This window comes from Sebastes fasciatus, chromosome 23 (genome assembly GCF_043250625.1).
Source record: "Sebastes fasciatus isolate fSebFas1 chromosome 23, fSebFas1.pri, whole genome shotgun sequence".
Lineage (NCBI taxonomy): Eukaryota > Metazoa > Chordata > Actinopteri > Perciformes > Sebastidae > Sebastes > Sebastes fasciatus.
Window position 1 is genome coordinate 1,450,310 of NC_133817.1, and position 16,156 is coordinate 1,466,465.

A 16,156-nucleotide genomic window follows, 5' to 3' on the forward strand; every position below is an offset into this window, starting at 1 on the left:
AAAATAATAATAATTAATTCAAACGTCTCTTCCTCCGATGTCATATTGTAATGTAAATTCTCAATAACCCCTCCCCCCCCCAAAAAAACTGTGCCTCCTTAAACAAAGACGCCTTTCATGAGTTCCTATCACCTGTTGAAAATAAATGTTGCATTTTATCAAAAAAAATAAATAAATAAAATAAAAATAAATTCAAACGTCTCTTCCTCCGATGCCATATTGTAATGTAAATTTCTCAATTAAAAAAAAAAAAAAAAACTATGTATACTGCCATTTTGAAATAAAAAACAAAAATAAAATTTAAACGTCTCTTCCTCCGATGCCATATTGTAATGTAAATTTCTCAATAAAAAAAACTGTATACTGCCATTTTGAAATAAAAAATAAATAAATAAAAATAAATAAATAAAATAAATAAATAAAAAAAATTCAAACGTCTCTTCCTCCCAGTGATTGACAGCTGATAAGCCCCGCCCCCCCCAGTGATTGACAGCTGCTAAGCCCCGCCCCTCCCAGTGATTGACAGCTGATAAGCCCCGCCCCTGCCAGTGATTGACAGCTGAGAAGCCCCGCCCCTGCCAGTGATTGACAGCTGAGAAGCCCCGCCCCCTGTAGTCTCCTGACTGTGGACCGCTCCTCTCTCCTCTCAGCCCGCCCTGAGCCTCGTCTCTACCGTCTCTCTCCTCTCAGCCCGCCCTGAGCCTCGTCTCTACCGTCTCTCTCTCTTCCGTCTCCATTTTCTTCCTCCCTGACTACTGAAGAAGCAGAGCGCTAAAGACTCGGACAAAATGAATGAAGAATACGACGTGATCGTCCTGGGCACCGGGCTGACGGTGAGAAACACTCAGACGAGCTTTAAACAGTGATTATACAACCTGTTAAAACCAGCTAGTTAGCTTAGCTTAGCTTTGAGCTAACTAACTAGGCCTAATCAGCGCTAAGTAGCTAGCCTAGCCGCTAACCGACTACACGGCATGTAGAAGGAGGATGGGTCACGGGTTTTGTGGTTTTGTGTACAGCGCATGCGCAGTTTAACTCAAGCTGCCGTCCTGCGTTGTGATTGGCTGACCATATTCTACTGCGCATGCGCACTACCCACCTTAAGATATGACGCCTCCCTTCCATATATTCCTTGTCTGTTAAACTGTTAGCATGTTGCTATAACGTTAGATTAACGGTGCCTAAATGTTATTAAGATAACTGGATATTAGCTGAGTATTGTGTCCACTCTGAATGTAGTCAGCACAGTTATTTAACCCGGGTTATTTAGAGGTTTAGATGAGATTATAGCCGAGCTAAGTGAAGCTAGCTGGTTAGCATGCTAACAACAGAATAAGGACGTGTCAGCTTGAGTCGGTTAATCTCTGCAGGAGGTGTCTGTTAGTGTCTGTTAGTGTCTGTTAGCTCTGATGTTGACTTTATCTCAGGTGAGATGTTATCAGAGATAGTCTCTAAGACTGTCTGAGGACTAGTAGGATAAATACTGAGTAATGTTAGCTCACTAACTAACCCGAGATAGCTCAAGTTTCCCTTCCTGGTGGACTCAACAGGCTGGAGAGGAAGACACAGAAGTCAGAGTAGAATATATTGAAAGAAAGTCATAGTATGTTGAAAAAATAAAAATAGTATATTATGTAAAGTCAGTGATTTATATGGAAAAAAAGTAGTAAAATATATTGAAAGAAAGTAGTAAAATATATTGAAAGAAAGTAGTAGAATATATTGAAAAAAAGTAGTAAAATATATTGAAAGAAAGTAGTAGAATATATTGAAAGAAAGTCATAGTATGTTGAAAAAATAAAAATAGTATATTATGTAAAGTCAGTGATTTATATGGAAAAAAAGTAGTAAAATATATTGAAAGAAAGTAGTAAAATATATTGAAAAAAAGTAGTAAAATATATTGAAAAAAAGTAGTAAAATATATTGAAAGAAAGTAGTAAAATATATTGAAAAAAGTAATAAAATATATTGAAAAAAGTAATAAAATATATTGAAAAAAAGTAGTAAAATATATTGAAAGAAAGTAGTAGAATATATTGAAAGAAAGTCATAGTATGTCGAAAAAATAAAAATCATAGTATGTTATGTAAAAAAGTCAGTGATTTATTTGGGGAAAAAAGTAGTAAAATATATTGAAAGAAAGTAGTAAAATATATTGAAAGAAAGTAGTAAAATGTATTGAAAAAAAGTAGTAAAATATATTGAAAAAAAGTCATAGTAAGTCGAAAAAATAAGTCATAGTATATTATGTATTAAAAAAAAGTCAGTGATGTATATGGAAAAAAAGTAGTAAAATATATTGGAAAAAAAGTCATAGTATGTTGAAAAAAGTAGTAAAATATATTAAAAGAAAGTAGTAAAATATATTGGAAAAAGTAATAGTAAGTCGAGAAAAATAAAAATCTTAGTATATTAGGTCAAAAAAAGTCAGTGATGTATGTTGAAAAAAGGTCATAGTAAAATATGTCGAAACAAAGTCATAGTATAGTATGTCAGAAAAATAAAAAGTCATAGTATAGTGTGTCGAAACAATAAAAAAACTCATAGTATGTTGAAAAAAAGTCATAGTAAAATATATTAGAAAACTAATAAAAGTCATAGTATAGTATGTCAAACGATTTGTATTATTATAAATACTAAGTAACGTTAGCTCACAAACTAACCCAAGATAACGCAAGTTTCTGTTCCTGGTGGACTCAACAGGCTGGAGAGGAAGATACAGAAGTCAGAGTAAAATATATTGAAAGAAAGTAGTAAAATATATTGAAAAAAGTAGTAAAATATATTGAAAAGTAATAGTAAAATATATTGAAAAAAAGTCATAGTAAGTAAAAAAAATAAAAGTCATAGTATATTATGTCAAAAAAAGTCAGTGATGTATATTGAAAAAAAGTCATAGTAAAATATGTTGAAACAAAGTCATAGTATAGAATGTCGAAAAAGTAAATAAAAAGTTATAGTGTAGCATGTCGAAAAGATAAAAAAGTCATGGTATAGTGTGTCCAAACAATAAAAAAGTCATAGTAAAATATATTAGAAAACAAAAAAAAGTCATAGTATAGTATGTCAGAAAAATAAAAAAGTCATGGTATAGTGTGTCGAAAAGAAGTCATAGTAAGTCGAAAAAATTAAAGTCATAGTATGTCAAACAATTTTTATTATTATAAATACTAAGTAACGTTAGCTCACAAACTAACCCGAGCTATCTCAAGTTTCCGGACTCAACAGGCTGGAGAGGAATATACATAGAATAGAATAGAATAGAATAGAATAGAATAGAAAGCTTAATTGTCATTGTATTAAATACAACAAAATTCACAGTTTCCACTTCTGGTCAGTGCTTTAAAACAAATACTTGACATGACTAAACGAGGCAGGTAAAACATATAACAGGTAAAACACACACAGTTATAAAGCAAATAAAACAGGTAAAGTAGATGTAATAAATAAATATAAACAGAAGTGTTACACTAGAAGTATAAAATATAAAAATAGATGAAATGTAAACAGAGGTAATTGCACTTGTAAAATAGGAGATAGGGTAGATGTAATAAATAAAATGTGAACAAAGGTAGTTGCACTTGAGGTGTTTATTGCTCAAGGATATATTGCATATATATATTGCATAACTGTCGCAAAGTTAACGAAGCCTCAGCTTTTTTAATGAAAATATTTGCTGGAAATAACGGCCTGTTTATCCAAAACCGCTGGATGACTTTGGACTATGTAACTGCCAGTCAGCAACTTCAGCAATAGGTTGTTAAAATGTAAGTTAACTCGTTTTAACTCGAGTACTACAAAGCCGAACAAGCTGATCCATCATGGTGTGAGGTGGCAGTTTATTCCCATTTATGTGTAAGCGTTGTTTACCCGGATATTAAAGTCAGTCACAGCCTTATTGTCTCCTGACTTGCTGTCAATTTTGCACGGCTGAAGCGTGACTATACCGTGATGCCAATGCAGCTTCCTGTCAACTCCCGAGTTGCAGCTTCCTGTCAACTCCCGAGATGCAGCTTCCTGTCAACTCCCGAGATGCAGCTTCCTGTCAACTCCCGAGTTGCAGCTTCCTGTCAACTCCCGAGTTGCAGCTTCCGGTCAACTCCCGAGTTGCAGCTTCCTGTCAACTCCCGAGTTGCAGCTCCCTGTCAACTCCCGAGTTGCAGCTCCCTGTCAACTCCCGAGTTGCAGCTTCCTGTCAACTCCCGAGTTGCTTGAAATCAATTTTCTGGACTGTTCTTGTTCTGGAGAATCCTAGCGCACACACAGTTTTAATTTCTGACATCATCTGAGCCTCAACATAGCCTTGTTTTAAGTTTCTGTAAAAATCGACCTTTATGACACTGAGTTACAAAATGTTTGGTTTCAGGCTTCAGAGCAGGCAGATGTTTTACAGGGCAACAGCAGCCCAGCAGAAAGTGGGTTGGCTAAGTTTTTGGTGGGCAGGGGTGTTGATTTAGCTCACATTTGGGTGTGGTTCCAACAAGACTGAGGAACCGAAAGTAGACTGTAAGTACTCTGTAAGCTCAGTAAAGGAAGAAAGAGACTGACTGTCAGCCAGCCAGCCTAAAAAGCCCTGCAGATCACTGCACAGTAGTGGTTTTAGTTCCCTTATGCAAATAAGTGACTTCATTTATGTATGTCTCATGGATTCCCCTTTTATGTTACACATTGACATTAGCACTGCTATGACTACTAACTCAACAGGTTACAGAGAATTCTAATAATAATAGTAATTAGGGCGGTCAAAGTTAATGCAATAATAATGCGTCAACGTCGCTAATTTAATAAACACATTAACGCATCTTGTGATTTTTAGGTTGTAGCGGGCTCAGTTTTAAAGCTAGAGTGTAATACTGGTATCACATGAAACTAGAAAACCTAAAGAATCCATTGGTACCAACCATGTCATTTTAGCTTGTCACGAAGGAGGCTAAATAACGCTCCAAACTTGCGCTGAATTTTGGCGAGGAAAAACTGGCATGGCCATTTTTCAAAGGGTTTCCCTTGACCTGAAAATGGGTTCTATGGGTACCTAAATGCTGCTAAATGCAGTACCTGTGAGGGTTTCTGGACAATATTTGTCATTGTTTTGTGTTAATTGATTTCCAATAGTAAATATATACATACATTTACATTAAAACAAGCATATTTGCCCACTCCCATGTTGATAAGAGGATTAAATACTTGACAAATCTCCCTTTTAAGGTTCATTTTGAACACAATCAAATATTGTAATCGATTGACAGCCCTAATAAATATATATAATTGTGCAATAGTATGCTCTAGCTTTGTGTTCTGAAATGGAATATTTTCTGCCACCTTTTTTATGTCACTGGGTTAAGTGACTGGGGGATGGGGTTTCCCATCTGTCCACTACTAATGACACATGAGGGGAGTGGCTTGGCACAAGATATCAAACTGTACCTAAATGCAGTCTGGATCACATAGTGATGCTCTTGGTGATCCCTCCCAAGTAAGCAGCTTGTTGCCTGAAGGCGAGTAGGGCGGCATTTCAGTGGTTGAGGAGGTTGTGGGCAGTTATGCTTTTTTCATCATTCAGTACACGAGAAATGACTGATGGAACGTCACCAGTGGTAGCGGGTGAAAATATGAGTGATGGACAAATATTTGACTTAGCTACCAAACAAAAAAAACAACAACAGTGCAGTGGAATAAAGTTTTCCATTTAAACTTAAAAACTGTTTGAAAAACAATTTTAATAATCAGTTAAAGTGGCAGTAGGCAGAATATTTTTGGCATCATTGGGCAAAAATTTCATAATAACCTTTCAGCTAGGGATGTTAATAATTAACCGTTAACCGACATTAAGCATTTTAACCGATTAACGCTATGGGTTAAAAACGGTTAAAAGAAATATTAATAATGAATTAAAAAGCTGAGCGGCTCAGAGGAGCAGCTCGTCATATTAAGGAGAAAAGGTGGTCCACCTTAACAGCCCACCTTAAAAGGCGGAGCCGGAGTTGCAGGATACAGGAAGTTGGCTTCTGTCTCTCCAGCTCGCTTGAGCGGAGCGGAGGAGTTGTAGTTTCGTAGCATTTATTCAGCGACAAATAAACTGTACACGGAACTGCTAAACCTACATTCACAGCTAGAACGCCACCAACAACCTCACACACGGACACTCGTTAAAGTTACGTCGCGCTGACAGACCGTATGTGTGTGTCGGCGGCGAGCAAGAAGCCACAAGCAATGCTAGAGCTGCTAACGTAGCACAAACACACACACTGTTTGTCGGCCAATCGCTATCGTTAATCCGGGCAGACACACAGCTGACAACCTGCTAAACTAAATTAATTGTGCGGTGGAGACTTTTACTGGGAAAGTGGCTGCATGTCCGCGACACTACACGCAGCATCGTGGCTGCTAAGTTAACGCTCCCGGGCGGTGAACTGGAGACTCGGTTGTCCGTTGTGCTCATACACTGCAACTGGCGCGAGGCACAAATCTTGTTGGTTAACGGTTAATAATCGGTTAATGAGGGTCGGTTATCGGTTAAGAAACTTTTTCAAAATTAGCATCCCTACTTTCAGCATATTGTAATTCAAGTGTTGTGAGAGAAAACTAGACTTCTGCTCCTCCTCATGACTCTGTTTTCAGGCTTTAGAACATCTAGCCCGTGACGGGACACTTTGGCCAATCACAGGTCATTTCAGTGAGAGAGAGCGTTTCTATTGGCTGTTCGTTCAACGGAGACAGCTGTCAATCAGTCACAAAGTCTGATCAAATGGTCAAACTAGGCAGTGCTGATCAAATATAAAACAATTCTGTTTCTGTAATGACTATTTCTCGCCTCAAATGTTTTCAGAAACATCTTGTAGTGTACTGTTAAGATGTAAAATGATGTGATTTGATTTTTGGCACCATTTTCTGACATTTTATAGACCATATGATTGATCAAAAATCAATAATATAAATAATCTTTCATTTCAAACAACAATTTATCAAGAACATGATTGGTAGATCACTCCATAATGTAAATATTTGTCAGTTGCAACCATAAAGTTAAATATACCAAAGTATATAAAGTAAAATTGCTGCTGATTACTTTTGCATTCGACAGTTAGAACTATACTGTTGCTGCTATCTTTGTGTTCCATCAAAAAGAGGAAATGGTATTGAAGGAAAGGAAATGGAAACAATGCTTCACTCCCAATATAATGAATAAGGGAGGTCAGCTTGTGTAGAAGTTTCAGGCGTTGGTAATCAAGCGATGATTAAACAATCACTAAAAACGTTAAAAAAAACAAAGATTTGCGTTACTATGGTAACTTTATATATCGACCAAATACTGCTAGAACACGATTGTCTTAACTCTGAAGACGACACATTCCCATCTCATTTTATAAGCTCATCACATGTTTCACATGTAGATCTTTAATCTGCTGTGTAACTAAGAGATGAAAAATCAAAGTCCAACAGATTCTTGTGACTTGAAACACTTGTAAGTGTGTCGGAAATGTTCAGTGTCGTAAAATCAAAGCTATTATAGTCCTGCTGTAATTGTAACGTCCTGTCATGTGATTGTGTCTTTCTGAACTGCAGAGACGCATCCAGCTCTTGTCCTCTGTGCCGGACTTTGCTGCCTCTCTGATTTTTATGGGTGTTATGTGTTAAAAAAATAGAACTGAGACTTTCCCCTTTTTTTGTCCCAGTGTTTTATACTGGCGTTATTTTTCTGCCTGACCGTACACTGGGCCAGTGTGTTTTCCTCTCTTACCCCTTTCACACCAATGACCAGGGTTGGACCAGGTTTATCTGACCCTGGTTCAACCCTCCTTTTTACCCCCTTCACACCGAGGACTCAACCGGGGTTGATTGTGTGTATGAAAGGGTCATCTGTTATATTATATATTTGAATTGTGTGTTTTTATGCAAATAGCTACTATAGATGACAATAACAAAGGACAGTATAGGGCTCCCCCTGAGGCTACGGTGTAATTCTAACACTTTTCATTTAGCACATAGATTTCAAAAGTGGCAGGCTATAAAAAAAAAAGTTAATCTATAGACCATGAGATAATCTTACAAGTTCATAGCATGTTGCACTGTGCGAGATGGGTCCAATAAAGTCTTGGATGCAATCTATTTAGGGCTGCTGGAGTTAATTGTGGGGCGGCTGCTCTGCCGGTGCGCTGGTTTTGAAACTGGACAGAGGCTGTGAATAGTACATTTCTCTAGAGCGGCTTTAATTGAAGAGAAAACATCAGTAATATGTCGTATTTATAAAGATGAAGTATCTATAGAAAAAGCACAGACCACAAGCACATGACTTATTAAAGTGCTACAGCGTAAATAGAAATGAACTTATGAATGCAGAGATGTCAACATCTATGCCGCTCACTCTTGTTATGAAAAACCTAAGGAATCCATTGGTATTGATTATTTTTATCAATTCTCCAGTGGTAAATTTTTTTTAAAATTAGCACCAAATCTGTGTAACAAATGTTATCAACCCAAAAATTGCTGCAACAACTTACGAGACATAATAGACAATAGACAAATCATAATGCTCTAAACCCTTATACACTTTTACATTTTATTTTAAATAATTATTTAATTTTTATTTCTGATTTATGACTAGAACAACTTGACACACAGTGCTGAGCTACATCTCAAATTAATCTTCAGGTTCCCAACTTTCAGATGATGTTCACCACTTCTATGTGACATCTACTATTGATCTGCTATCTCCCCCTAAAGACCCCCTGTACCCCCTAAAAAAGACGTGTCTATTGTGGGTCTCAGAGGGTTTATAGGACAGTTTACAGGTTATGTGAGTGAGCCTTCATTTATCCCAATATAATACTGTAGGTGCGGTGCATTTTTTGTCCCCAGAAGAGTCATTAATCACTAATTTATCCTAACTGACTGAAACAAATGGTACCAAACACTAACGGAGTGAAGGCAACACCAGCCAATGATGCATAATTTTTTTTGTCTTGTGAGGAACAAGTTATACCGCCATATTGTAAAGCTGCCATCCGACAGTAAAACTTGTTTTAGAGTTAAATCAGCACAGTCACATGATGCACACAGTAATCGCATTATGGCCTTTGGTCAGTGTGAATTCCAGGCTCTGGCAAACATGCACATATTTTCTCATAATAAACAAGAGACTTAAAGCCATGTGAAAGCTATAATCATCCTCCTAGGTTCACAGAAGCATGGCAGACATTCTGTTGGTATTGGGTGTGTCAGAACTGATCTGTGGATAGTGGTCTTTGTCTAATTCCGCTTCTGTTTTTGTTGTTTTCTTCCAACAGGAATGCATTTTATCAGGCATCATGTCAGTGAAGGGGAAGAAGGTTCTGCACATGGACCGCAACTCCTACTACGGAGCTGAGAGTGCCTCCATCACGCCTCTTGAAGATGTAAGTTGATCTCTGTCCAAATATTGACTTTGTGTCTTAAAGCTGACACATGGGAACAGGTAAATGAGGTGATTAACAGCTGGAGAAATGGAGGGTAAAGCCGGTAAAAAGGTGGTTATTCAGATGGTTTATACCTTTTTTTAAGCCAACAATCTGACGGTGATGTGTCTCTATTTATCCTCTCAACACACAAGTCGTGGTGGTGATTTAGAAATGCCAGAGAGGGAGAGACAGAAAAGAGAGCACAAGAGAGAGAAAAAACAAACAGCAGCCAAAACTTAATTTGGTCTGCTTAATTTGCTTATTAAAGGAGCAGTGTGTTGGATTTAGTGACAGCTAGTGGCGAGGTTGCAGATTGCAACAACCCCTCCCTTTCCAAGCGTGTCAGAGAACTAAGGTGGCCTTCAGGTAACGTAAAAACGTGCCATTGTTTGGTTGAAACATGGCGAAGCAACATTACGGGCTCATTCTAAGATAACAAAAACAAACCGATTCTTATTTTCAGGGTATTAAACAGTTATGAATACTATTCCATATCTGGTAATGCAGCTCTTGGATTGGGAACTTCCGATATCCAACAAGGGCATACATGCCAGTAGGGATGTCACGGTACCAGAAATCTAGTAGTCGATACCAATACCAGTGAATTTCCACGATTCTCGATACCAAATTCGATACCACGGTGAAAAACAAAACAAAACGACAATAAATCCCATGTAATTCAACACGTACTCTTTAATTAAAAACATTTGAACATTACAAAAAACAGAGGCATGTAGCCTTTAAGTAATAAATAAAAAGATGTGACCCATTTTGTTCATTTTGGCATATCAGCGGCATCCGCTTAAAGGTGGGACCAGCTATTCTCATTTTATTGACAAGCCGCTCACCAGCATTGAGCAGCAACCAGACCTCCAACAACAGAATAACGTCTGATAAAGCCCAGTAATAAAATTGTCAAATCAAGTTGATATGAGTTGATATGATATTGTCTCGTATCGATCGTAGGCCCCTGAATTGAATCAAATCGTATCGTGGCAGACTTTGTGATACTAGCAAATATTGTACTGCTGTCCAGAGGATCGATATAATATCATATTGTGATAAAACTGGTGATTTTAAACCCCTACTTTTATAACATCATCGGACTCGAGATGGAAAGTCACCAAAAAGAGGATCCAGGTAAATGCAACAGAGCCAGACTTACCTAGTACTCCCCAAGACCTGTAAACAGACGTTGATGTGTAAAACCACTGTAGTTCCTCTTTTGATGGTCACCTTGTTCTCTGAAATGCTCCTCTGGTGTGGTTGTAAGTTATTGTCTGTAGCTTGTGGTGAGTCAAGTCTGATTCTCTGTCTCTCTGCAGCTCTACAAGCGCTTCGGGCTTCCGGGCAAACCTCCAGAGTCGATGGGAAAAGGCCGGGATTGGAACGTGGACCTCATCCCTAAATTCCTGATGGCCAACGGTATGACTTAGATCTAGGGCTGCTGATTTAGAAAAAATATCTAATTGCGATTATTTTGACTGATATACCGTTATGGTTTGCGATATTAGACGGAACTATACTATATAAAGTAACGCTGATGTTTGCATCTTCTTCCCTCAGGTCAGCTGGTGCGCATGCTGCTGCTCACAAAAGTGACCCAGTACCTGGATTTTAAAGTGATTGATGGCAGCTTTGTGTACAAGGCGGGCAAAATCCACAAAGTTCCCTCTACTGAGGCCGAGGCTCTGTCATCTGGTAAGTTGTTTGAGAAGGCAGTGATTATAGGACAGAGGATTATAAAAAGAATGTCACTCAAAGTCTAAACTCTCGGTCTCCTAAAGGTCTGATGGGGTTGTTTGAGAAACGGCGCTTCAGAAGCTTCCTTCAGTTCATCGCCAACTTTGACGAGGCCAACCCCAAAACCATGGAACAAATCGACCCCCAAAAGACGAATATGAAGGCCGTTTTCGAGAAGTTTAAACTGGGCCAGGACGTCATGGACTTCACCGGCCACTCCCTCGCCCTCTATCGTACAGACGAGTCAGTTGCCTTTCTAGTTTTTTGATGAATGTTATTTTTATTAGGGATGCACCGATACCAGTATCGGTTATCGGGTCCGATACTGTGCTCTTACTGGGTCTTTTTGCACAGAGAAGTACTTGTATCGGTACTCGGTATCGGCGAGTACCCAAATGTAAGTACTTGTACTCGGTCTGAATAAAAGTGGTATCGGTGCATCCCTAGTTTTTATAATACCTTAGTTGCACGTGATTGTGATGCCATTGTACAGTTTGTACAGTTTTAAATGGTCTCCATCTCTCTCCACTCAGTTACCTGAATGAACCCTGCATTGAGACGATAAACAGGATCAAGCTTTACAGTGAGTCTCTGGCCAGATATGGCAAGAGCCCATACCTCTACCCGCTGTACGGCCTGGGAGAACTGCCACAAGGGTTTGCCAGGTAGGACTCTCCCTTTGACACACATACTATTATATTATGTATCACTCTGTTATATCGGTGTGCTGCAATTTGATTGGATTATATTCCCCAGAAGTATAAAACATTACATGTCCCTTATAAATTAAAAAGAAAATACCACTAATTCGTGAAGGAAATGTCTTTATTCTTTGATTTTTGGGTTGCTGGATAATAAATAATTGCTGACAATGACTGATATATTTGACTTCAGGACATCTCTGACTACTTACATGATGAAAATCAAACATTTGTAATGTATTAATTTAGCTATTTTCCAAATTAAACCAAATAGAAGTGTATGATTCAACTTTTCCCCGTGGTCTAGTGTTAAAAAAAGTTAACAAAAATCACAATAAATTGTAATATTGAATTGCAATACATATCGAATCGGCACCCAAGTATGGTGATGGTATTGAATCTGGAGATAGGTGAATCATCCCAGCCCTAGATAATAACTCAGGTCCAGTGTTAAACCTAGTCTTTATTTTTAATGTATCATTTCATGTAGCTCAATACCGTTCATTCAGCTCATATCTTCTGATAAAGGGAAGTAACATTGCACGTTGTGCTTCCGTTCCAGGCTGAGCGCCATCTACGGCGGGACGTATATGCTGAACAAGCCCATTGACGAGATCGTGGTGGAGAACGGGAAGGTGGTGGGAGTCAAGTCTGAGGGAGAGGTGAGCATCAAATGTGTAACCCCTAAACACCTTCCTCCAGGCATTACACCAATCCCTATCCTTTGACCTCTGACCTTTGGCTATTTGCCCCAACACAGATCGCCAAGTGCAAGCAGCTGATCTGCGACCCCAGCTACGCTAAGGATTGCGCCAAAAAAGTGGGTCAGGTGATCAGAGTCATCTGCATCTTGAATCACACCATCCCCAACACTGGTGACGTCAACTCTTGCCAGATCATCATCCCCCAGACTCAGGTCAAGAGGAATCATGGTAGGCACACACAGGAAGTGAGCAGGTGTCGTAGACTTTGTAGTATTTCATTTCTTTATTTGCTTAAATAAAATACATCTTAAGCAGGGTTTTCCTGCATAGAGAATTACGAGGCGGCCGCCTCCGTCAAAATTTCGCCCCGCCTCCAGCTCTCGACAAAACTGTGACGGGTGTCTTCATGGAAAACACTATTTTCTAACAAGCGTTGCACTTGGTAGATTTCTGTCATGTGTACCTGCAATTGCGGCATTACGCCAACGTGTTAATGTCGTAATCGGCACGGTGAACCAGGAAAGGTGCTGCCAAAGTGTTTCTGCTAGGCCTGCATGATATGAGGAAAATGCGATGTGCGATAACTTTGCTCAATATTGCGATGACGATATGACTCGCGATAAATAAAGAAATATTGAAGCGTGCATATAAGCTATACTTATATCAGCAAGAACACAAACATCAGTCCATCCTCCTGTCCTCTGTCCTCTGTCCTCCTGTCCTCCTTCCTCTGCTGATGTGATTCACTGCTGGTAGAGGCAGGGAGGAGGTTGCTTTGTCTCAGCCAGCAGATTAGTTTTCAAGTAAGATATATGACAAACTAACCTGAACAGTTAGACTACATAACCTATTGCCAGCCTTTGTTTTAGCTTGTGTAGCCGAGGGTTACGCTGCTCCTATACTCTCTGAAAATAATAAATAAATAACACGGAGGCTCTGTAGTCTGCACCCTCATCAATAACAGCACATCACCGCTTCCGTTCCTCCCTTCGCAATAAACTCCCCGGACACAAACACTGAACACTGAACACTGAACACTGAACACTGAACACTGAACACTGAACACTAGAGGGAACTAAAGTCATTCACAACTCAACATCAATAACTTACAGTTGTTTACAGTTAGCTGTTAGCCGCTGAGCTAACGAGCTGTGCATGTGTAAACACAGCGGCGGTGGATGAGAGACTGTGGACAGAGCAGATTGAAACGTTGCTCTCCTACATGTTTAACCGTTACATCATCATTTGTGCTTGTTGAACAGGTGTAATGATAACGTATCGTAAAGGTCAGCTCTAGTTTCCACTGGTAACATCTTTGCCACCACAGCAAAAAAAAAATCACTAAAGAAAACAAAATTCCTTTTTCCCTGCCGTTCAATGTTTTAATATAGCTTTATACGCCAGCTGGCGTTTATAAATGCCGTTGCAAACAGCAGTCAGTGATTGTGAAAGATGCTCCTTGTGCCTCTACATGTGCCTTCACAGTGTCATGATGAAAATATGTTTACTCTTCTCAATGCGTGGGCTGGCGGGCCCTCACTGTGAACATTTCCTCTGCGACGGTTCACACACAGCGTAGCAACCATATTGAATGTACCGTCTTAATGTGAAACAACAACCTGATCGGAAAGGCAAACCACCAGACATTAACTTGAGTTCTTCGGTTTCCAGACATCTACGTTTGTATGATCTCCTCTGCTCACAATGTGGCGGCACAAGGTAAATACATCGCCATTGCCAGCACCACAGTGGAGACGAACGACCCCGAGCAAGAGATCAAGCCGGCCCTGGACCTGCTGGCGCCCATCGAGCAGAAGTTTGTCCACATTAGTGACCAGTATGCGCCCACTGACATGGGCACTGAGAGCCAGGTATGATCTTTATTCTACCGTTGGAGCAACCGTTTGAATAAATAAAAGGCCTCTTTGACCTCCGTGTGACCTTGTCTTCTCCTCTAGATTTTCATCTCCCGCACATACGACCCCACGACTCACTTCGAGACCACCTGCGACGACATCAAAGACATCTACCAGAGGATGACGGGCGCAGAATTTGACTTTGCCGAGATGGAGCGCAAGAAGAAGGACACCTTCGGCGACGCCGCAGAGTAGAGGCCGCCGGGCGTTTAGCGACACTCCGGATCATCAAAGACGACGACGCTGCCGACAACAACTGAAATCTTACACAACAAAAAAAAAAATAGAAAACCTACATAAAAATGTACACACCGATGGGCCGGCTGATCATCCGAGTAAAAATGGTCTGCCCATTGAGGAAGTTGATGATATTTAGAGAGATATGATATAGTATTGTTGGATAGGGTTCAGGGAGGGAGCTCTGCTTTTTTTTTTTTTAAATCACACACACAGATGGATGTTGCACTAAACACTGGTTATGCCTAATATACAGTAATATACCCTACATTCTTCTGCTTCATCATGGTAAGAGGATGCATAGTCCAAAGATGCCAAATCAAATGATGATTCATAATCAATAGTATCTTATATGTGTCGAGGGGAGGGGGAGGGGTGTCCAATTGTTCTGTCATTTAAAAGGCGTTTGGGAGATAAATAATATCTATACATCAGTTTATTGGTCTCTGGAAGTATTTCTTCATGTCAAGGTGAGAGAGGTGGCTTGGCTCTGTGCGTCAGAGTTGAATCATGTGTGGCGGAGTGTTCCTCGCTGGGCGTGGCGAGCACATTCAGGCCCAGCAACAGCAGATGGCCGTGTGAGGCGTCACCTCAGCCGTCAGCCATTAAAGTGGGTTTGGGGTGTGTGGGTTTGATGTTTCTGTTTTTTTAACCCCTTTTCCTGTCTCATCTCCAGTACAGCCAGACGCATACTATATAAGCCAAGCCACAAAGGGGCGGCGGCCGTAGTCCAGCATAAAACCACCCCAACCTGTTTTCAACAGCTTGAGTTCCTGTAATGCATCAGATCAGATATATTATTAGTTCCTGTATCATGCAAAGTGATGGAAGACCCAAGCATATTAAGAGCAGATTAATGGGGAAGTGTGGTTGACTGTAATTGCTTAAGAAGGACCAAAATGTGTACTGCAGCAGTATTGAATTGATGAGAGCCCGGTGATATATCTTCTGTCTTGGAACAACTTTAAATAAAAAAAAAACATCTTGGGCTCAAATGATTTCTGTACTGCAAAGTAAAAACAACTTTGTCAAAAACTGAAGCTGTGTTTGAGCAGTTTATTTGTTTCTTACATTTCAGACAGTTCATGTGTGGAGGAAACGACGGTTTCAACACGTTTAGAATATGATGTTCTTAGGGGGGGAGACGCTGTTTTACGTGTTATGTAGCTCTGTTGGGTTTTGAATTTATGATTCATTACACTTTTTATTTGCCGTTTGAGATTTCTGCCATCCAAAAAAAGGCACTCTTGAAATGAAAGATGTCTGATTATATCCAGTTAGAAACAGGAAATATGCCTCATGTATTAAAACATACACGGTTATTAATTTAGATCAAAACGTCCTTTCGTCTCAAGTCTGTGTGGTAAAAAGTTGATTAAAACGATAATAAAAATAATAATGATAATAAAAATAATAGT

The 16,156-nt window shown here is 39.4% G+C and overlaps 1 protein-coding gene across 1 annotated transcript; it reads left to right on the forward strand.

Moving 5' to 3' along the window:
- Positions 1 to 571: 571 nt before the first annotated feature.
- gdi2 (GDP dissociation inhibitor 2) lies at positions 572 to 15,778 on the forward strand. Its single transcript, XM_074626269.1, has 11 exons — positions 572 to 675; positions 718 to 833; positions 9,288 to 9,395; positions 10,763 to 10,862; positions 11,004 to 11,138; positions 11,225 to 11,423; positions 11,714 to 11,845; positions 12,444 to 12,543; positions 12,642 to 12,813; positions 14,257 to 14,456; positions 14,544 to 15,778. The coding sequence occupies exons 2-11, from the start codon at positions 789 to 791 to the stop codon at positions 14,694 to 14,696; spliced, it is 1,344 nt and encodes a 447-aa protein (XP_074482370.1). The 5' UTR covers positions 572 to 675; positions 718 to 788; the 3' UTR covers positions 14,697 to 15,778.
- The last annotated feature ends 378 nt before the right edge of the window (positions 15,779 to 16,156 follow it).